At 43.1% G+C, this 22046-nt stretch overlaps 1 protein-coding gene across 1 annotated transcript in view; it reads right to left on the minus strand.

The window, feature by feature from the left end:
• ptpro (protein tyrosine phosphatase receptor type O) overlaps positions 1-22046 on the minus strand; it is a 139795-nt gene that overhangs the window by 79212 nt on the left and 38537 nt on the right. The window contains exons 4-7 of the mRNA XM_041203103.1: positions 19706-19858; positions 17035-17487; positions 15804-15965; positions 8743-8939 (exon numbers count right to left, since the gene is read on the minus strand). Coding sequence (XP_041059037.1) covers positions 8743-8939; positions 15804-15965; positions 17035-17487; positions 19706-19858 — 965 coding nt within the window. The remainder of the gene's footprint in view (positions 1-8742; positions 8940-15803; positions 15966-17034; positions 17488-19705; positions 19859-22046) is intronic.

Below are 22046 nucleotides of genomic sequence, written 5' to 3' on the forward strand. Positions count from 1 at the left end.
GATGACACGTAAGGCAACTGTAGAGGTCCATAGCTTTTCCTGCCTGACTTTCATGGTGGCTAATGCCACCTTGTCTCTGAGATGCTAATACACACATTGAGGTGACCAAGATGGAGTCCCAGGTATGTAATTTGTGGAGCCCATGTGGACAATAAGGTGTAAATATGGTGAGTGACGCAACCTAGCTTTGTACTGCAATCTCTGGTGTTGTATAGTAATGACCAATCAGTTGCTCATGGTCAATGAGTGGATGGCCTTTGGTTTGTTATGAATGCCAATTCCAGTGAACACATGACAGGCCTTCATCAATGGAACGCCATATATGATGCCGCTGTACCTCCTTCACTATTGCCTGCATTCCTATGAGTTACTCTTGAGATGCAGCGACTGTGATATGAAGCCATTGAGTTCTGACTAACGCATTAACAGCTCTAATGAAGCCATTAACTTTCAGTGGCTTTCTTTCCAAGGAGGTCTTCCTCCTTTCTCACTTAGCAGACTCATGTTCACTCTTGCGGCACCAACAAGTTAGAGGGCGCTCCCAGAAAGAGCCCCTTAGCCCAGCAGTGCGCTCCCCCCACACTGACTTAGACGTCTCCCGAACTGATTTGCTGGTACTTTCGATTTAACGCAGCACCATTACTGTGGTACAGCAAGATGGTGGCTTTCCACAATTACTTCCAAATGCAATTTGACGCTCCCTCTCTCACTGTATGTCTGCCTGGTATATACCTGCAACCTCACAATGTGAAAGTAGAGCTCCCTCCTCTTGTTGTCCAACCTCCCCCAATAATACTGGATCCAATTGTTGTGGTGGAAATTCCTACCCTCCCCTTCAAACCTGTCACATCTGACATGCCTATGCCCCAATGTGGACCTCTACCCACGCCATCTAGAGGCTGTGTGCACGGTCTGAGGTGGCCCCCGCAGGGAGAGCTTCACACACTACCCCGCACCGCTCCCCCCCACCACCCCACCCCCCCCCACACACACACACACACACACACACACCACCCCCCCCCACCCTCCCACCGCCCTTTATTATGTGTTTCCAACCTACAAGCTGCAGGTGCCTCCAGTTCCCATCACCTTTCCACCTGTAGCTCAGTACAGAGACCAGCCAAGCCTAAGGACAGCTACTATGGGACAGCCCCACACACCAAGCTGTACTTTATTCCTCTGGAGCACAAAGCTCTTGCTGCTCCCAGCAGCTGGAGTACACTGTGCTCCCAATGATTCCTCCTACTGCCTGCTAGCTGTACACCTGGACTGTCTCCTATCCCTGACTTCTGGTTATGAAGTCCACGTAGCCTCTGGACTGCCAGTACTCTAGTGCTTCTTTCCACATTTCCACAGGAGTGTCTGCACTCTGTGACTCCTGACTGCAAGCCCCAGATCAAGGACTTGGACTTTCACAGAGGTCTCCATTGCCCTGATGGCTGAGGACAATAGTGACCCCTTCCAAACCACCCTCACCTTCTGAGTCTCCTTGCGACCCATCCCTCTGTGCCACACTAACAACACCACCCCCCCCCCTTCCTATTCCACTGTCTATGTGCATCCCCTTCCAGTCAAACATGTGTTATCGGTTTGACCCCCTTGAATGTCAGCATTTCATGTTTCCTTGTCGGGCTCCAGATTTCCATCCCTTGGTCTACCCCCCTTCCTTCCATTGTTCCTCATCCTCCTCCACCTCCTTGCCCCTCTGCCTTACATTGTGCTGACTTTGTCCCCTCACAGCCCATGTACAGCCTTCCTTCTCAATGCCCTCCTTGCATTCGCCCTCCCCCCGCCCCACCCCACAGCCCTTGCACAGCCTTCCTTCCCCATTGCTCCCTTTGTGATCGTCATCCCCACCTACCCCTCATGCTCCACCCCCGGTTGAAATGCTTATTTCCGAAACTGGAGGTCTGCATGAGTACCACAGCACAGTGGTGTCCTTCTGGACATGTAGGCAAAGAGCAGGAGCAGACCAACCCTACAGCCTCAGCAGTGTAGTGTTCTTCACAACAAGACCGTCGCAGCACTATGGCAGGTAGGTTATGTATGTTGCACTCACCTTGAAGTCACGAGTGAACTGAAGTCCAACATGTGCATGGCACTCCTTTTCAAACAGGTTTCAGGCTGACACAATTTCCCACTGGCATGACACAAGATTGGAAGGCATCACAAGATTCCGATGAACAGCTCTTTTAATGAGCATTCACGAGATGGTAATAAATGCAAGTACCGTTCACGCCACTCGGCAGCATGATAACCGACCTGCCATTGGCAGAATCACAATCTACTTTCACGCCGGCGGGTTTCCAACTTATTGACTGCCACTGGATTCTCTGCTCCCGCCCACCATGAAACCCATGGCGGGAAGGATGGGAAAATTCGCCATAGTATCAGATTGGGTGGAAATAAATTGCAAAGGAATAAAGTCACTGGTGGGAGTAGTTTATAGGCCCCCTATCAGTAGCAACACTGTAGGATAGAGTATACATCAAGAAATAATAGGGCTTGGAACTGCAATAATTGTGGGCAATTTTAATCTTCATATAAATTTAACTAAACAAAGCAAGCCTTGAAAATGAGTCAATAGAGTGTATTCGGGACAAATATCTGTGGCTAACTAAGGAAGTTAAGGATGATATCAAATTGAAAGAAATGGTGTACAAGGCTGTGAAAATTAATGACAGGCCAGAAGGTTGGGAAAAAATTAGAAACCAGTAAAGGATGGCTTAAAAAAAGGGAGAAATTAGAATGAGAGTAAACGCACAAGGAATATAAAAACAGGCAGTAAGAGCTTCTACAAGTGCAAATAAAAAGTAAGAGAGTAGCTAAAGTAAATGTTGGTCCCTTAGACGATGAGGCTGGTGAATTAATAATGGGAAACAAGGAAACGGCAGAGGCTTTGAACAAGTATTTTATATCTGTCTTCATGGTAGAAGATACAAAAACCATCCTAAGAATAGTGGAAAAACAGGGGGAAAACTGGAGCGAGTAGCTTAAAACAATCACTGTTGTTAGAGGAAAAAGACTATGTAAACTAATGGCATTAAGGGCCGATAAGCCTGCATCCTAGGGTATTAAAAGAAGTGGCTGCAAAGTTGGTCGTAATCAAAATTGGTTGTAACCTTCCAAAATTCCTTAGATTCTGGAAAGGTCCCAAGGGTTTGAAAAACCACAAATGTAACACCTCTATTCAAGAAAGGAGAGAGACAGACAGCAGGAATCTATAAGCCAGTTAGCCTAACTTCTGGCAAGAAGAATAGAAAAGCAGAATAATATTTAAATGGAGAAAGCAGAATGCTGTGGTAAAAGGGATCTGCGTGTCCTCACACATGAATCACAAAGTTAGCATGCAGGTGCGGCAAGTAATTAAGAAGGCAAATGGAGTGTTACATTTTATTGCAAGGAGGAAGGAGTATAAAAGTAAGGAAGTCTTGCTACAACTGTACAGGACATTAGTGAGACCGCACCTAGCGTACTGCATACAGTTTTGGTCTCCTTACTTAAGGAGGGATATACTTATATTGGAGGTTCACTAGGTTGATTTCTGGGATGAAAGGGTTTGTTTTATGAGAAAGGGTTGAGCAGGTTGGGCCAATACTCATTGGAGTTTAGAAGAATGAGTGGTGATCTTATTGAAAAATACAATTCTGAGGGGACTTGACAGAATAGATGCTGAAAGGATGTTTCCCTTCATGGGAGAATTTAGAACTAGGGAGCACAATTTCAAAATAAGGGGTCTCCCATTTAAGACATAGATGAGGAGGAATTTCTTCTCGGAGGGTTATTAGTCTTTGGAGTTCTCTTCCACAAAGTAAAGTGGAGGTTGGGTCATTGAATATATTCAAGACTGAGTTAGACAGATCTTTGATTAACAAGGGTCATGGGGAGCAGTCAGGAATGTGGAATTAAAGCCACAGTCAGATCATGGCAGAGAAGGTTTGAGGGGCTGAATGGCCAATTCCTCCTCCTGTTTCTTATGCTTTTATGGTTTTATATTCAGTTCCCTGTCTTTTCCCAATAGTCCTGCAATTTTCTTCTCTTCAGATAATTATCCAATTCCCTTTTGAATGTTTGATTGAATCTATCTCCAACAAATGCTCAGGTAGTGCACTGCAGATCCTAACCACTTGCTGTATAATCACTGCAGATCCTAACCACTCGCTGTATAATCACTGCAGATCCTAATCACTCGCTGTGTAATCACTGCAGATCCTAACCGCTCGCTGTATAATCACTGCAGATCCTAACCACTCGCTGTGTAATCACTGCAGATCCTAACCACTCGCTGTGTAATCACTGCTGATCCTAACCGCTCGCTGTATAATCACCGTAGATCCTAACCATTCAATGTGTAATCACCGCAGATCCTGACCACTCGCTGTATAATCACTGCAGATCCTAACCACTCGCTGTGTAATCACTGCAGATCCTAACCACTCGCTGTGTAATCACTGCAGATCCTAACCACTCGCTGTATAATCACTGCAGATCCTAACCACTCGCTGTATAATCACTGCAGATCCTAACCACTCGCTGTGTAATCACTGCAGATCCTAACCGCTCGCTGTATAATCACTGCAGATCCTAACCGCTCGCTGTATAATCACCGCAGATCCTAACCGCTCACTGTATAATCACTGCAGATCCTAACCACTCGCTGTATAATCACTGCAGATCCTAACCGCTTGCTGTATAATCACTGCAGATCCTAACCACTCGCTGTGTAATCACTGCAGATCCTAATCACTTGCTGTGTAATCACCGCAGATCCTAACCGCTCGCTGTATAATCACTGCAGATCCTAACCACTCGCTGTATAATCACTGCAGATCCTAACCACTTGCTGTGTAATCACTGCAGATCCTAACCGCTCGCTGTATAATCACTGCAGATCCTAACCACTCGCTGTATAATCACTGCAGATCCTAACCACTTGCTGTGTAATCACTGCAGATCCTAACCGCTCGCTGTATAATCACTGCAGATCCTAACCACTCGCTGTGTAATCACCGCAGATCCTAACCGCTCGCTGTATAATCACTGCAGATCCTAACCACTCGCTGTATAATCATTGCAGATCCTAACCACTCGCTGTGTAATCACCGCAGATCCTAACCGCTCGCTGTATAATCACTGCACATCCTAACCACTCGCTGTATAATCACTGCAGATCCTAACCATTCACTGTGTAATCACTGCAGATCCTAACCACTTGCTGTGTAATCACCGCAGATCCTAACCACTCTCTGTGTAATCACTGCAGATCCTAACCACTCGCTGTATAATCACCGCAGATCCTAACCACTTGTTTTATAATCACCGCAGATCCTAACCACTCTCTGTGTAATCACTGCAGATCCTAACCACTCGCTGTACAATCACCGCAGATCCTAACCACTCAATGTGCAAAAAAGGTTTTCCTCATTTTATCTCTGGTTCTTTTGCCAATCACCTTAAATTGTTGCCCTCTGGTTTTTGACCCTTCTACCAATGGGAACAGTTTCTCCCTGTCTATTCTCTCCCAACCATTCATGATTTTGTATACCTCTATCAGACCTCCTCTCAACCTTCTCTTCTCTAAAGAGAACAGCTCCAGCTTCACCAATTTACCCAAGTAATTGCTGTTATTCCCGGAACCATTCTTGTTAATTTTTCCTGCACTCTCTACAATGCTTACACATCCTTCCTAAAGTGTGGTGTACAGAATTATACACAATATACCAGTTAAGACCAAACTAGTGTCTTATTAAGGCTTTCTTGCTTTTATACTATACTCTATAAAGCCCAGAATCCTCTATGCCATATTAATCACTTTCTTAACCTGCTCTGCTATTCAAAGCTTTGTGCATATTTATCCCCAGTCCCTCTGCACCACTTTAGGTATTGTATTCTTTATCTTATATGATCTATCCTAGTTCTTCCTAGTCACTTCATACTTCCCAGCTTTGAATTTCTTCTGCCATGTGTTCACCCATTCCACCAGCCTCTCTATGACTTCTTGAAGTTTAACACTATCTTCCTCTGTTTACCCTCCTTGCAAGTTTTCTGTCATCTACAAGTCTTGAAATTATGGCCTGCATAGCAATGTCTAGGTTATTAAAATAGACCAAGAAGGGCAGTGGGCCTAATACCAGCTCCTGGGGAACTCCGCCACCTTTCTCCAGTACAAAAAACAACCATTGAGCACTATTCTCTGCTGTTTGCTGTCACTCAGCCAATTTTATACCCATGCTGCCACTGGCCCTTTTATTCCATGGGCTTCTGCTTTGCTGACAAGCCTGTTATGTGGCACTTTATCAAATGCCTTTTGGAAGTCCATGTATACCACACTACCCTTATCGACCCTCTCTGTTACTGCATCAAAGATTCAGTCAAATTGATTAATCATGATTTGTCCCTAACAAATCCTTGCTGGCTTTCCTTAATTAATCCACCTTTGTCTAAATGGCTGTTAATTTTGGCCTGGATTATTGTTTCTAAAAGCTTTCCCACCACTGATACTAAGCCTGGCATTTAGTTGTTGGGTTTATCCTTGCACCCTTTTTTGAACAGGGGTGTAACATTTGCAATTTTTGAGTCCTCCAGCACCACTTCGGTATCTGAGAAGGATTGGAAGATTATGGCCGATGCCCCCACAATTGCCTTCCTTAATTCGCTCAGCATCCTGTTGCATCCCATGCGGTCCTAGTGACTTATTAACTTTAAGTACAGCCAACCTTTTTAATACCTAATCTTCATCAATTTTTAAGCCCGTCAAGTGTCTTAACTGGTCTTGTGATGCAGTGGGTAGCGTCCCTACACCTGAGCTAGATGCTCCAGGTTCAATTCCCACCCCAAAACTTGATGACCACAGAAGGTGCATTCATAACATGGCCAAACAGGTTGATTAACAATCTCCAGTTCCTTCTGATACACCTATGGCAGATGGTAAGAACAGGAGACTTTCCCTGTCAGCCATTTGCAGAAGGCAACAACAAACCATTGCAGTATCCTGTCCATAACTATGAGCCAGTGGAGAAGTTCATGGTCCCAACGCGCTTTCAGGGCATGGTACCTGAAGAAATAGAGAGAGGCCTGAATTTTCACTCCCCTGTCAGGAGTGCAGAGTCGGGACAATTCCCTCCTCCGCAAATCAATCCAGGAGAAATGCCCCGGCAGATCGGATTTTCGGTCTGAGGTGGTGGGTGAAAATGGGTGAAGTGGTGGATGACCCCAGAGAGAGGCTGCCAGGTGCAGAGGCAGGGTGAGCAAAAAGCCAGCCTCGATGTTAAACTTTGACAAAGTGCCGGTGTAAAGTAAAACATAAAAGAGCCCTCCAGCCCTCGCCCCTCATACCTTCCCTGCCATCCTATGCCCCTCATGACCTTTTATAGCCTCTATGGCAAATTATTCATCCCACCTACCCACCACGGGCCTTTATAGCCCCTATGCCAATGGAGTGTTAATCCATGCTTCCCACCCACCATCCTTTGCCCTTACACCTACAATGCCAACTCACCCAATATCCATGCTGAGATGAGATAAAATAAAATTCTTGAGTGTCAAAACACTCATTGTTGGAAACCAATTTAACTACATAGAAACTACATTTAACTTCCTTTAATTCATTACAATTGTAATTCATAGTCCTACTTCAAAGAGTTTACAATCACTTGAAGTCATCAATCAACAGGTACCCTACTGTGATAATGAAAGGTTATGAAATCAGTCATGCACTAATTCTGTACTAAAATCCCTCTGGCTAATGTCAACTGACAGTGTGAAATAGCATGCACTATGTTTTTTTTTTAACATGGCAGACAGTTTTTTCAAATCTTTAAAGAACAGGAGTTTTAAATGCCTTGCCAGCTTGACAGCTCCTTTTGACAGTTCCGATGAGCTTGACAATTCCAATGCATTTAAGCACTTTTAATGCATATTCATACTTATGATTAACATTCACAAAGGGCAACTTACCTCTGCCAAAGGGCACCTGACCTCCCCCAGAGCTCTCCAAGGACCATATCTAAAAGGTACCATACCTCTCCAAATAATTCTGGCAGCTTTATACCTGCTCCTACCAGGTCTGAAGTGCATAAGTCATGTTTTGGACATTCCACTAGCGAAAAACAGATCAACCTGAGACTACTGCACTTTAACATGTATAGCTGCCTTTGTGAACCACAGATGTGCAAATTAGAATCCACCTCAATTCCCCCCAACCTCTGAAAATGGTAGGTTGCGTGTTCAAGGGTGGGGACGTCTGGATTTGGGCTGACACTGCCATTGGGGCCATCTATCTTTATGAAAATTCAGGCCAGAGTGTCTCAACCACCTCTTCTTTCACTATGGCTTTGGCAGCATCTCCTTCCTTGCAATAAAATCCTATTTCAGAACACAGTGTAGGGTATAGTTTCTTGTCCAGAAGACTGGATCTGAGGTGATAAGGTGAGGCGTATAAATTTGACACCTCATCACAGAGAACAGAGGAAGGAAAGAGCAAATTAGAGGGAAAATTGGACACACATTTTCGTAAGATATTGGCAAGTGCCTGAGAATATCTTGCCTACTTGCATTCACAATGAGGAAATGAGATATTGTGTATGGAAAACTAAAAATTGAGCAAGACATGATCCAAAATGGTGGCAGCGGGAAGAATTTGGGGCGACTTTCATACTTAAATCCTTTGGGTTGATAAGCATTTTCACAGCACACAATCTCACTTTATTTAATGATGTTTCTATAGTTAACACAAGTCAATACCTTGGAGCAATAAAGGGATTCAATTCTTCGGCCCTCTAATTGCTGTTGACAAGAGAGAGATACAATCGACACAATACTATCATAGTTGTTTTCTTGCGAGTGGGTCCAAGATACAAGGGCTGTGATAGAGTTCAGCACCTTCACGACAACATTCTGAGGACTTTCAGTGACCTCCTTAAACCACTTCCCAGAAGGACCTTCAAAGAGAAAGTTAAGTCAAATATTCTTCAAGAAAAACAATTCTCCTGACTTGAGAAGAACATAGCTGAATAACCTCCTTGAGCGCCATAGGTTTTTGATGGGCGGAATTTTATGGCCCCATTGCTGCGGGGGCAGGGCTGTAAAATGCAGTGAGCCAGTCAAAAGCCCATTCCCTTCGGCGGAACCATAAAATCCTGCCAGCATAAAATTCTGCCCTACATTCCTATAATGGTGAGTCAAATGTTTGAATCTGAACCAGCTTGAGGAATCACCAGGATAAGTGGCAAATAAAAAGCAAATGACATTTGATTTACATAGAGCCTTATTATGTCATCAGGAAATTCCAAATCATTTTACACCAAATGAAATATTGTTGAAGCATTCAGTGTTATGTAGGGAAACATGGAAGACAATTTGTAAACAGTAAATGAACAACCAGGTAATCCATTTTTGATTATATTGTGCTTCAGAAAAGTTGGCCAAAACACAAGAATTCTCTTTTTCCATCTACTCGCGCATTCATATAAGGCCTTGGTTTAAAATAACAATCAAAAGACTCTGACAAGGCAGCAATCTCTCTCCGTCAAAGTGTTATCTCAGATTATGTGCTCAAGTAGTAGTTGGATTTGAACTCATAACCCAAGCTATTGCTGACACCAAGTGGACATCAAGAATATGACCACGCAGCAATTTTTTCACTTTTAAGGGCCTGTCATGAAATCTCAAAAGCAAAAGAAAGTGACAGTATGGATTGAATCTTGTGCCTGGGGGTCTCTGCCACTGGCTGGAGAGCAGGTGAGACCCTGCTTTTCAAGAAGGCCCGCTGCATCTTGTGCTACTTACACACTTAACAGGCCAGTGTTGGGCCTTCCACGGGATCAAGGACTCCAGGGCAGAAGTCCTGCCTGTTGAGAGTGGTCAGCTAATCAGAGGCTGACAGCTGTTCTGTACTCAGCAGTGACACCAGAGAGGTAGTGGCTGTTGGTAGTACACCCACCCGTGGCCTTGGATCGAGGAGGGACACAGGCACATAGGCACAGGTGAGTAATGGAGGGAAAGGAGTCGCAGGGGAGGGCGAAGGTGAGTCAGCATCAAGTCAGCAGCACCCACCACACCCACCCCCCTCCTCCCCAACCTCCCTTTCTGGTGCCGGATCCCTTGATCAGGGGACTGAGTGCCTTCCCCCAATACCCTGGACCCTACAAGCAAACACGCCAAGGTGTGCTTGTCATGCTCCCTGTGTGACAAGATCCCCACTGCCTGCTGGGTTAATACCAGAGTTGGTGGGATGAGGCCCTTAGATGGGCAACAATTGGCCACTTGAGGCCCTCAATTGATGAGAGAGAGGGGAGTCTGTTCATGGGCCTTCCTGTCACAGCCTTAATCACTGTGGACAAGGAAAGATAGTGGGGTCCCACCCACCACCCTCCCGCCTGACTAAATGCACCAAACTCGCCATGGGGGCCTGAATAAATGCGGGACCAGCACCAAACTCACCAAGGGGAGGGGACAAAATTCCACCTGGTGAGTGAGACAGACATTGAGAAACATAAAGAGGGGACAAAAAAGTAAGAATTGCAAAAGAAAGTAGAAGAGACAAAGAAAGAAAGTTAAGGATAAAAAAAAAGAGCAAAAAAAATAAAGCTGGCTAGTGAGAAGAGAAATTCTTTCGCAAGCCAGGAATTCAATGGAAAATCAGGCTAACCTACATTGTGGTGGCATCACTGAAACACAGTATTACTAAAGTGCCAGATCTTTATCTGATGTGATGTTTCCATTTTGCAAAATTCAATCTAAAGGCAGATGATGTGACTTTGAAAGAATCAACAGATGGTTGAAGTTATAATAACTGAGCTTTCCATTACTTAATGTTGCCTGATTCATCTCATCTTTCCTACTTCCCTCAATCCGAATTCTACAAATTCTACACTGACTCATTGAAGGATGATCAAGAACTCAAACTGTTTGAACATTCCTGTTGTATTTATAATCCACAGGATTAATGAGGAAACACTCCATCAACCACCCACAGTTGGAACTGAAATGAGTAGATGGTTATGTCTGGGTGGAGGTTGGATTAAGCTTTGTATACTCCTTGCTTCTTGTGAGAAAGATATCGCTGAGAAACACTGTGAAGGATTTGAAAGAAAGTGCATTTCTCGGAGGCTATCCAGTTGACTGGTCAAAGGCTTCTCAATCACTAGATCCAATTCAGGACAATCCTTGTTGGGGTCTATACCGTCCACTCTGATCTTCTCACTAAAGATAATGACCCTTCAAACTACTTGACCTTGGTATGGAAACAAGTGCTGGCTTCTTATTGATTACTGATATACAGATGTAGGTCAATATTTCCCCTCGACCTCCTGTTGCTAGAAATGAAATCTTTTTCTTGGGTTTTTGTTGGAACTGAACTGCTGCAAGCATTCTTTCATCACATGGCTTTAGACCTACTCCCACTCCTTCAGTTCCACCCAGGAGAATAAGTTGGATAAGTTCCCATTTCCCCTGGGAATACAAGGTCATACTCAAAGGATTGTTTCTACAAACCGCAAGCCTCCATCAGCAAATCAAAGGAATGAGATTCCCATTGACTGAAGCAGTATTTCCTTCAAGAAACATAGATAAAAGGAAAAGGTCGACAATGTCAGACACAAAGGGAAAAAGGCAAATCTAATAGCACCACTGTCAGGTACAGTCAAGCTTGGTTATTGTAACCTCACAGTGGTAACCTGTTAATGCTCAAGAGCTTTTAGTTGTATGTATATAACAGGTCGGAAAAATGGGGCTTTACTGCCATGTGATGTTGGGGCACCTATGCTTACAGGAGGGAGGGGCTGGCCTCGCTGAACTTTATGTTCTTCATTTTCATTTCCAACTGTTCACTCTGTCAGAAATGAGCAAAGGCTGAGAGAGGCCTGCATGTCTCTGGATGAACCCAGAAGCACTTAAAGAGCTGCTGTTTGCCATTAAAAGGGAAACTCAGTGTTTTGGCATTACTGTGATGTGTAGTAACTGGGAAGAGATATACACAACAGATGCTGAATTTCTTCATTGTCCATTCACCAGCAGAGAGAGGCACACAAGTTTCTCGGCTAAGTTAATTAGCTTATGAAGTGCTGTAAGTTCTGGTTTAATGGTGTTCTAAAAGTGCATGAAACAACTTCAGTCCCCAGATGCAGCAGTACCTGGTGTCACAGCCTCTTTAAAGCCTGAAATCTTCATTAGAGTACTTGAGGACTGCAAGTGTCCTCAAGTTCGTTCCTCAACATCAATGCATTTTATGCACTTGGTATCTCTCAACCTTATCTTAAGAGCCTCTTGCCAGAGCCATGTGCAACCCAAATCCATACCACTGTTCCTCCTTCTCTACCTCCATAACGAAGACATAGAGAGATATGTCTTTGGTGAATGACACACCTTCTCTCGCATCAGAGCTGAGGGCAGAGGGTTGAAAAATGTAGGAGTCAGATGAGACAGTAGTAAGTACAGTAGTAAGTAAAGCAGTAAGTACGACTTCCAGTGAGTAAAATTGACAATTTCTTGGAACTCCTGCTTTCGGAGGATTAACATCTGACATTCCAAGATAAGTGCATCAGCCCTTGTAGGTATGGTTGCTTTTCATGCATAGAAGGTGTAGTCTCAATGTAAAGGCTTTTCTTCTACACCCCAAGGAAGATAACATGCAAAGAATATTTACTCCTTTTCACAATATTCATAATACAAAATGGATGGTACATTTAATGTGGGGCACGCCTTAGACAGTGCAGGTCAAAGCTCAGCATGCAACACCTACTGCCACTAGAGACACCATGCTTAGCAATTTACAAAATCCTGACCCTGGAAAGATGTTTTTTCAGCGCAAGGCTATTGTTTGGGATGATTCCTCCTCCTCCAGGCACCATGCTCTAAGAGGGCATGGGCCACCATGATCTTCCATTAGATTGGTCCATCATTATGGTTGGCAAAGTGCTGCAGTGGTTTGCTATTGCCTTCTGCAGTATGGCTGACCAGGAAACTCTCCCGCTCTTACCGCCTGCCATTGGAAGGGTTTACAGGCTGATAATCAACCTGTTTGGCTACGTTATGAACATACTTTCCATGGCCATCAAGTCTTGAAGTGGGACTTGAACCCAGAGGAGGGGATACTATCACTGCGCCACAAAACCCCTTTATGATGACTAGGTCTTTGCTAATATCTTTCTAAATGTGCAAGAGTGAGCAAGGATGCTAAGGAATTTAAGCGGAAAAAGAGCATGAGAGGGTGGTAGTGAAATTTGTTTCACAGAACAAAAACAAAAATACCTGGAAAAACTCAGCAGGTCTGGCAGCATCTGCAGAGAGGAACCCAGTTAACTTTTCGAGTCCGAATGACCCTTCAACAGAACTAAGTAAAAATAGAAGAGAGGTGATATATTAGCTGGTTTAAGGGGGTGTGGGACAAATAGAGCTGGATAGAGGGCCAGTGATGGGTGGAGATTGCCAAAAGATGTCACAGACAAAAGGACAAAGGGGTGTTGAAGGTGGTGATATTATCTAAGGAATGTGCTAATTAAGGATAGAAAGCAGGACAAGCAAGGGGATAGCCCTAGCAGGGGTGGGGTGAAGGAATCAAAAAAGGCTAAAAGGTAGAGATAAAACAATGGATGGAAATACATTTAAATATAATGGAAGTAGGTGGGAAAAGAAACATCTATATAACTTATTGGAAAAAAGCTGGGGGGTGGAATCCGTCTTGTTTCACAGACACTGATTGATAGGGTTAACTCCTTGGGTATGCACCTACAGGAGACTGAAACTGGGAAGAAACATTAAGAAGATGTCTCCACATTGGAGACACTTTACTATTGCTCAGTTGCAGATTGTTAGCTCTCCACATCAGTTGTTCAGCACTGGGGATATGACAAGTGAAAAGTTTGATGTGGCACCTTTCTCTCTGATTGTCTGGACAGCCTCTGCAGGTCCCTCAAAGGTTTGATGAGGTTCCAGTGAATGGGCACCTCTTGACAATTCCTCCCAACAGCTGTGTGTTGAAGAAACATCTCATAACCCTTGTAGCCAAAAGTTCAAGGATATCATCACCTTAAGAGGGCCATACTACCCAACATTAGCCTTCCACTGCAACTCCCCTTCTACTCAGGGACTCATAGTCTATGATCTAAGGCTGTGACTGAGAAGTACACTAGGGATGAAGCAACAATCTGGGTATAGAGCATAATTCAAAAAGCACCAACTAAGGTGGTATGAACATCAGTCTGGTTTATCTTGCAGATGTGCCCTGCAATGATCCGGGAGGATCCAGTTACAGACAAGCTTTATCATGTTATTTACATTTACAGAGATAGCTATCTCAGTCTTTGAGGCTTATTTTAAGTCAGTCCATAGCAGATGGCATAGCTCACCTTACTGCATCCACAGTGAAGTGGAGGTGGTGAAGACAAGTCCTCTCTGTCATACCTAACTGAGACAAGATGATGTATAAATGCTGGTCTTTAGGTATTGAGAAACACAAACCAGTTGAGGAGTTGTGGATCTGAAATGTGCTGACCCCTCATGAGCTGTTCCAATTCAACCAATTAATATAGCACTGTGAGAACAACGAAAGGAATTCCCATCTACCCAATCCTCTGGGCTGCAACCTGTACTGCAGCAATAAATAAAAAGACCGGAGGAAGTTGTTGCATAAGAAATTGAAGGCTTCAGTAAAATGACAGAAAAAACCCAAAGGATGTCAATAGCAAGCAGATAAACATTCACTGCCAAAACAGCCCCAAAATCAGACTTCAACTTTAACTGAAAGACCAGTACCTTTCTTCAACAAATATCCCAGACTTCATCCATTTAACAATAATGTGTCCATTTTATATGGGGCAGAGCCTTAGAGGAAATTGTGAAATTCTGCACAGTGCCACAGATCGATATTATATTTAAATGATCCTCATGTCTGTCTTGGCCATGTCCAAAAATTGCATCACACAATATTGGGAATTTTCCTTTTCATTCATTCACGGGGTGTGGACGTCACTGACTAGACCAGCATTTAGTGCCCATCCCAAATTGCTCTTCAGAAGCTGGTGGTGAGCTGCCTTTCTGAATCTCTGCAGTCCATGTGTTGTATTTGGGTTAGAAAGGTCAAAGGTCTCACTTTGCACCACTTGTGTTGTGGAGGCTACTGACTCTCTGTCCTAATCATCTGTGAATCTTGGCAAAGTTCCAGCGGTCAGGTCAAAAAAACACACTGCCAATGTCTTTCGCTGCCACTTTAATGAGATATTTTAAAATCAACAAGCCTATGACTTTCCTGTCAAAATTAATGACAAAATTATTCTGGAAAAAGCAAGATATATGGCTTCTAAAACAAAAAAGAAATAGCTTGCTGCTTTTACTGCCCACGTGAAATTCATGGATACATTTTTCAGAAGGTCTAAAATGATTTTCTGAAGATTGGCACCACTGTATGAAGAACCATCTTGCTGTTGGTTCTCAGATCTGCCACCTCTGATTGATTATAAACTGGCTCAATTAAAGATAATGCAACAGACAAAACCTCACGCTTAGCTCTTGTTGGCACTCATGTTTTGGCAATGGTTTCAAGGGATGTCCATATTGCCTGATGCTCCAGGGGACAGGACTGTACCCATGTGGTTTTACATAGTTGCTCAATGGGCAATTCGCATGCCTCTGCTTCAGGCAAACTAATTGGGCAGGGAGACAGGGAGACCTATTCAATTCTTCATGGTCTTACATTGGAGCTGTTCAGTGGAGTACTTTTGCCCAAAGGTCTAGTAAAATTGTGACCAAATTTCAATTCCTGAAAGTGGCCCTGAAATTGAGTCGCCTCACAACAACAATGTACTTACTTAGGTAAAAGGTCAAGGCTTTCTTGGATGAACTCTCTCTAGTTTGGCAGATTCCAAAGGAGCTGACTGTTGTTACATTGACATTGTACTTCCCGGCCTCTCGGAGTTCCAGCTCAAAAACATAACTGTTATTTTCTACTGTGAAAACTTCAGCAGGGTTCCCTGCAGGAGAAGGAAAAATATTAAAACGTGCTTCAATGTGCAAAGTGCTGAATCTTTTGAAACTGTTTACCGTGCATTTTTGATATAGTCCCCTTCAGGGAATAAACGTGTGTGATGCGTTCATGATGAAGTTGTACAATCTCTGATGAGTGGGGAGAACTTCAGTATCTCTGAGTAAGGCTTCTATATTCTCAACAGTTGCGGAGGAAGAAATACAATTAACAACGCCAGAATAATTTTTGTTTCAATACTTTCTTTTTTTCAGGCTAGATGCCTGATAATTGTGATTCTAGTTCAGTGCATGTTTTAATGCTTCACTGGAAAATTGAAGGGGATTATGCTTTATCCTGAAAGGAGTGGAAGGATTCTTTTGGACACTTCTAGTTATTTTTCTGTACGTGTATTTTATAAAGTGTATATATACACCTAAGAAAATACAGGCTGACTGTGGCCTGACACTTGCACCTCAATCTGAAAGGGTTAAATCCACCATCTGGGTGAGAAGCCATGTGTAGGGAGTGTGGACAAAGACCAGGGTTATGTTTCTATAGGCCCATCTCGTCAATCAACCTACTGCAAAGAAAAGAAGGAGCTTTCAGAAAATCCCAAAGCACTTTACAGCCAATGAAGTACTTTTGAAGTGCAGTCACTGTTATAATATAGGAAACGTAGCAGCCAATTTGTACACAGCAATTTGACAATGACAATATAATGTTTTTTTAGTTATCTTGGTTGAGGGATAAATGCGAGTCAGACTACTGGGGAGACAGATTTCATTTGTTCCTCCTTGAAATAGTGCCATACATCCACCTCAAAGAGCAGAAAGACAGGTTTAGTGTCTCATCTGAAAGATGGCATTCTCCAACAGTGCAGCACTCGCTCAGTACTGCACAGGAAGATCAGCCTGGGTCAAGTGCTCAAGTCTCTTGAATGGGACTTGAACCTACGATTTTCTGATTGAGAGGCGAGTGTACTACCCAGTGAACCATGGTAAGACATAATAATAAGGTAATAACCCGTTTTATGTGGTACTTTTCAGTGGTGTTATTGATAGCTTAGCTTAGCTTACCTTCCCTTTGGATGTAAATGTTGAAGCCATCATAAGCTGTATATGGCTTTGGAGGGAACCATTCGAGCACAAGCCAAACAGTCTCCGGATTGGTGACAGAGTGCGCAGGCTCTGTGGTTGTATAAATAATATTTTGTGGATCTTCTTCAGGGGCATTCATTATATCTAAATAATCATATCCGCTTGCTGAAATCTCTTTGCTGTCTGGTTGGAACTCCAGTGCCCAATTAGTGATCATTCTCTTGCCATCTTCATTGGTCAATTTATAATCTCCCCAGCCGACTGACTGGTTTGCTGCGAGGTCATTGGCCTCAATATCAATTGCGTTACTTCCCTCGTCAACAGTTTTATTAGTGTTGAGAAGAAAATGCTCATGGCCAGCATGAATTCCACCGACAGATTGACTTCTTCCGTACATGATCTTCATCAACACATTGCTGGGGGGGTAGGGAACTGTCAAGGAAAAATAAAGAAATTTTCTTATTGATGAGATAGTAAATAAGGCTAGGGCGAATGATTTTATTTTAATTCTAAGCTTTTAAAAAAATTTTGCTGCCCAGTGACAAAAGGACTTATAAAACCAGCTGAGAAGGATATGTACTTGTTCTACACAGGTGATGTACATTGTTTTTTCATTGTTGACACACTGCAGTATTCTCAGAATTTGTTGCCTCTACGTTAGACTTTATCATGACAGGAGCTCATGTCGAGAATTTAGCCGGGAGGTCAGTGCATCTAATTTGTAGCCTGCACGACATCCATTCTAATGGACTGAAAATCCTGCTGACCCCAAATCTGTGCCTGAACTCTCAATAAATATTCTTGTCCACAAAGCTCTGTGTGAGGATGTTTGCTGCAAAATTCATGCAGAATTAGCTAAGCTGATAACAGTGATAGTAAAAACTTCAATTTTGTTCTACAAAATATTTGATGCTTTTACAATTATTAGTAAAACTATGTGAAGTTCCATGGTGATCAGCTTTGAGACTTCTGTCTAATAGTATTTGTATGTAATATGAAACACAAATTTCTATAGTAGCAGGTAATAAATTAAATAATAGCTTGGAGAGGAGACAACCAGTAGAAAAGATGGAAATAACCAATGGACAATAAGCACACAAATATAAAGATCACAAGCCTTGTGCGACATTAAAAATTGGGGAAAAAATTCTCAAACGATTGTAAACATCTGACACAAGCTCTCAGAGAAGGAAACTGAGTTAAATTAATAGGCACCTTAAAAAAAAAATAGATGTCTTTTATAAACAATAATTACAACACCGCTTGTTTATTTTTTTTCCCAAGGGAAGGCAGGGAAATAAAGCTCCTTAGAAGAACAACTGGCAGTGTGAAATCTGTGGTGGAGTGGCTTGATAGGCTGAAAGGCCTTTTCTCAATCTGGGTCTCAATTCATATGGTTAACTCTGTACTACCTGCTTCTAGCTGGATGAGTAAAATGATGACCTACAGCTGCCTTCTTGGTTTCCAAAACTGATGGTGCAAGGTGAATTGATTGACAGGGAGCACAGCTCTTCCCTACACACATATCCTGAATTTAGTAGCCTGCTTGATCAACACAAGTGTTGCAGGTGTGTTCAGTTTATTGGTCTTCCCTCCATTACAGAGATATGAGCCAGGATCTTCCATTTGTTGGGTGGGTTTGGCAGGAGCGGGCGGGGGTGGTCAGGAACCCAAGTGCCGCTCGTGATCGGCTCCGTACCGCCATTTTAGGTGGGTGGGCCAATTAAGGCTCGCTCAGTGTAATACGTGAGTGGTAGCAGGGGGCTACCTATGCGGGCAGGGGGAGGAGGTAGAGCTGGATCCAATGCTTTTTCGCGCGCATGTGCACGAAAGAGCACTTCAGTCTCCCTGAGGCACTGAGCTGCCTCAGGGAGATTGAAGCACTTTTTAAAAAAATAAATAAATGCAATAAAAATTTAATGAAACATGTCCCCTCATGTGGCTGTGTCACATGAGATGGGACATGTTTTTATTTTTCAGAAAAAGTTTTTATTTAATTTGTAAAAGCTTTAGGACACCTCATCCCGCTCGTAAGGTTGGATGGACATTGTGATTAATGGCTTTCATAGGCTTTTCAATTATCGGAGGGTGAGCAGCCGACTCCAGTACACATCCACTGAACGAAATATCGTGTGACTTCGTGATGATGTCAGGACACACGCCCGACATCATCGCGCGTCACTTAACTTTCCGGCATTCCGGGCGCACGCCAAATGGAAAACTCAGCCCACGAGGAACACACTTTATACACGTGATTTATTATACCTCAAACAAATCTAACTAAATCTAACACACCTGGAATCCATTTCCAATCTGAAGAAAGCACCAGAGATAAATGGTAATTCATTGCCTCTTTCCTTCCAACCCTGCCTCATCTCTTAACTTTTAATCCCACCTCGCTTTTGAAGTGATGGTCTCTCTCTTTTAGCAAAGTGTTGTCTGAGGTTAGTGTGAAGGAGACGACTCTCATCCGCACTGAGGCTGTTACACTTCCAAGAGATATCCCTGCCTGAAAGCCAATAAGATCACTCAGTCCTCTCTGAATGGATGAGCATCTAATTGGCCTGGGATTACCGATTCTCATTGCTACCACTAAGCTTGCATGTTACCGAGGCACCATCTTGGAAAGGCACATGAAACAAGTTTTTACCTGTTCGGTGATGTTTTGGCTCATGCCCAACAGCACTGTACTCCATTAAAGGAACTCGGTTGACATTAGCCTCTGCCACCAGTTGGAATGTAATGTTACTGTAGCATGTTCCAGGAAGCCAAGTGTTGAAAATCAACTTGCCTTTCAGAAAATCTAAAAAAGCAGCACAGCACGTTACATCATAAAATAAACATTGTGAATATGTGGATAGATTTAGAAAGGGACCAATTTTGCAAGGTTGTACTGAGAATCCCTCCTGTTGCCTGTGATTTTCCAATAAATGGTGACTGTGAGAGAGATTCCCTGCAGCTAATGTTCAATTGGAAAATTGTTCGCAATGTTCCAGAATAATATGGCCATAATGCAGTTGCAAATTAGATAGGAACATGTTGGAAGGACAGTTTGTCTATGTATAATGCTATCCCCACTACAGCCAGCATATGGAAAGAAAGTAGTTTGTAGCTGAACAACTATTTACAGCCCATTATCTCAAGAAAATAATTAGGATGGGAATAAAATGTTACATGCTTGTGTTCTAAATTAATTTTATTTGCTCTGCAAGTTTAGAAATGACCCAATGAAATTTCACACCAAAGCTAAAATTGTGTCGTGTGAATTGGGTGCTGAGGCCCAAACTAATTGAGAAGCAATCTATTTCTCTTTGCAATCTCACTCTGGTTCAGTCCAGTTGTCCGATCAAGCTCCAACTCTGGACCCTGTTAGTATTAAGTGAAACCACATCAGACTCCATGGGGCCCAATTATAACTCTGTGCATGAGGATGGCTTTTGCATGAGTTCAAATCTCGCCCCATCGGTCTAAATGGGTCCTTAATCATTTACAGAATAATTGTGTTTGAATGTGTCAAAAGGCTTATTCGAAATGGTTGAATGCGGTGTGCAGAAAAAGGTCAGCTGGTTCATCAAACCTGCCCTGTACCCTTGATGCTGGGAGCCTCATATGTAGACACTTCCTAATCCTCTACAGGTATATAATCTCCTGGGAGAGGCAAACAAAACCCCTCAGAATAACTCAGGGCCAAAAGGCAGGGGAATGACCTGGAAAATTCCTTTCCAACTCCCCTTAGATGAGCAAATGCAGTCCAGTAGATCACAATGACCATGCATCTGTTAACTGTTAAATCACTTAACCTTTACACAATGTGATCACACAGCATTTGTGGTCAACATAACCTGGGGAATGTGTTACAATCTGTAAATCATTCTGAAGTACTTGCTTTTAGTACAAATTATTGCACCCATGCAACTGTTGTTTTGACTTGTGCTCGCCACCTCATATTGTCCAATTTAATCTTCAGAAGGCAATGGGAGCTGTTATGTCATGTGATTGGAAGAGAATGTTCAAAAAGTGGCAAGCTAAAATTTAAGAAGAATTCTTTGCGGTCTCAAACTGACTTAAACAAAGAGAGGTTTGGCAATTTTCTAACGAATCTGTAATCTTTTAATTATTATTAAAAATGGGAGACATCGGAGAGTCAAAAAGCAACAAAGCTGCTGAAACAAGTTTGAGAAAATGAGTTAGGAATTTGGTTGGTTTGTTTTGTGTAAGCTTGGCAGTCCCTAACGGGAGTGAATACCTGAAGAATCATGTAAAACTTAAACTTCATAGAATTGTACAGCACAGGAGGCCATTAGCCCTTGTTACAAGTCTGAGATTTTTTGATTATCATGTTTTAGGACTACTAGGGATTGGTACTAGACGAGTTGCTCATTTGGAGAGCCAGCGCAGGCATGATGGGCCAAATGGCCTCCTTCAGCACCATAATAATTCTGTGATACATCTTTTGGTTGATAAAATTATAGTGGGCTGAAAGGCTTAACCAACAGGCCTGGAGTTGCAGGTCAAAGGGAAAGACCTATTGAGTTGCTGGGATGGTGGCGAAAGGTATTCACACCTACTGTTATAGTGGCCTCTCTGAATATCTCGAGGAGACGGAGGGGGTTTGAAGTTAAGGTGTAAACCGGGGGTGGGGGGAGGGAGGTTAAATTACTTATGTAATTTCTGCAGATCAGTGAAGGGTTTGAAGGCAACTGGTAAACAAGGGAAGGTTCTGAAGTATCCATATACTTTTCAGATCAAAGGAAAAGTTTAAAGTTAAAAGTAAGCAATTTGCATTTCTATCTGAAAACAAACCCTGTATGTCATGTTGCCGTGGAGATGGGTTGAGAAGGGCAGGTTCCTTTGTTTTAATATAACTCTGCTGTTTTCCAGCTTGAGAGAGGGCTGTCAGTTTAGAAGTAGTCTGCCAGAAGCTGGCAAAAAGGGCTGTGGGACACTGCTCAAAGAAGCAAGTGGATCCCATGCTTGGATTGTAAAGTCTA

The sequence above is a fragment of the Carcharodon carcharias genome, chromosome 13 (genome assembly GCF_017639515.1).
Source record: "Carcharodon carcharias isolate sCarCar2 chromosome 13, sCarCar2.pri, whole genome shotgun sequence".
Taxonomy (NCBI): Eukaryota; Metazoa; Chordata; class Chondrichthyes; order Lamniformes; family Lamnidae; genus Carcharodon; species Carcharodon carcharias.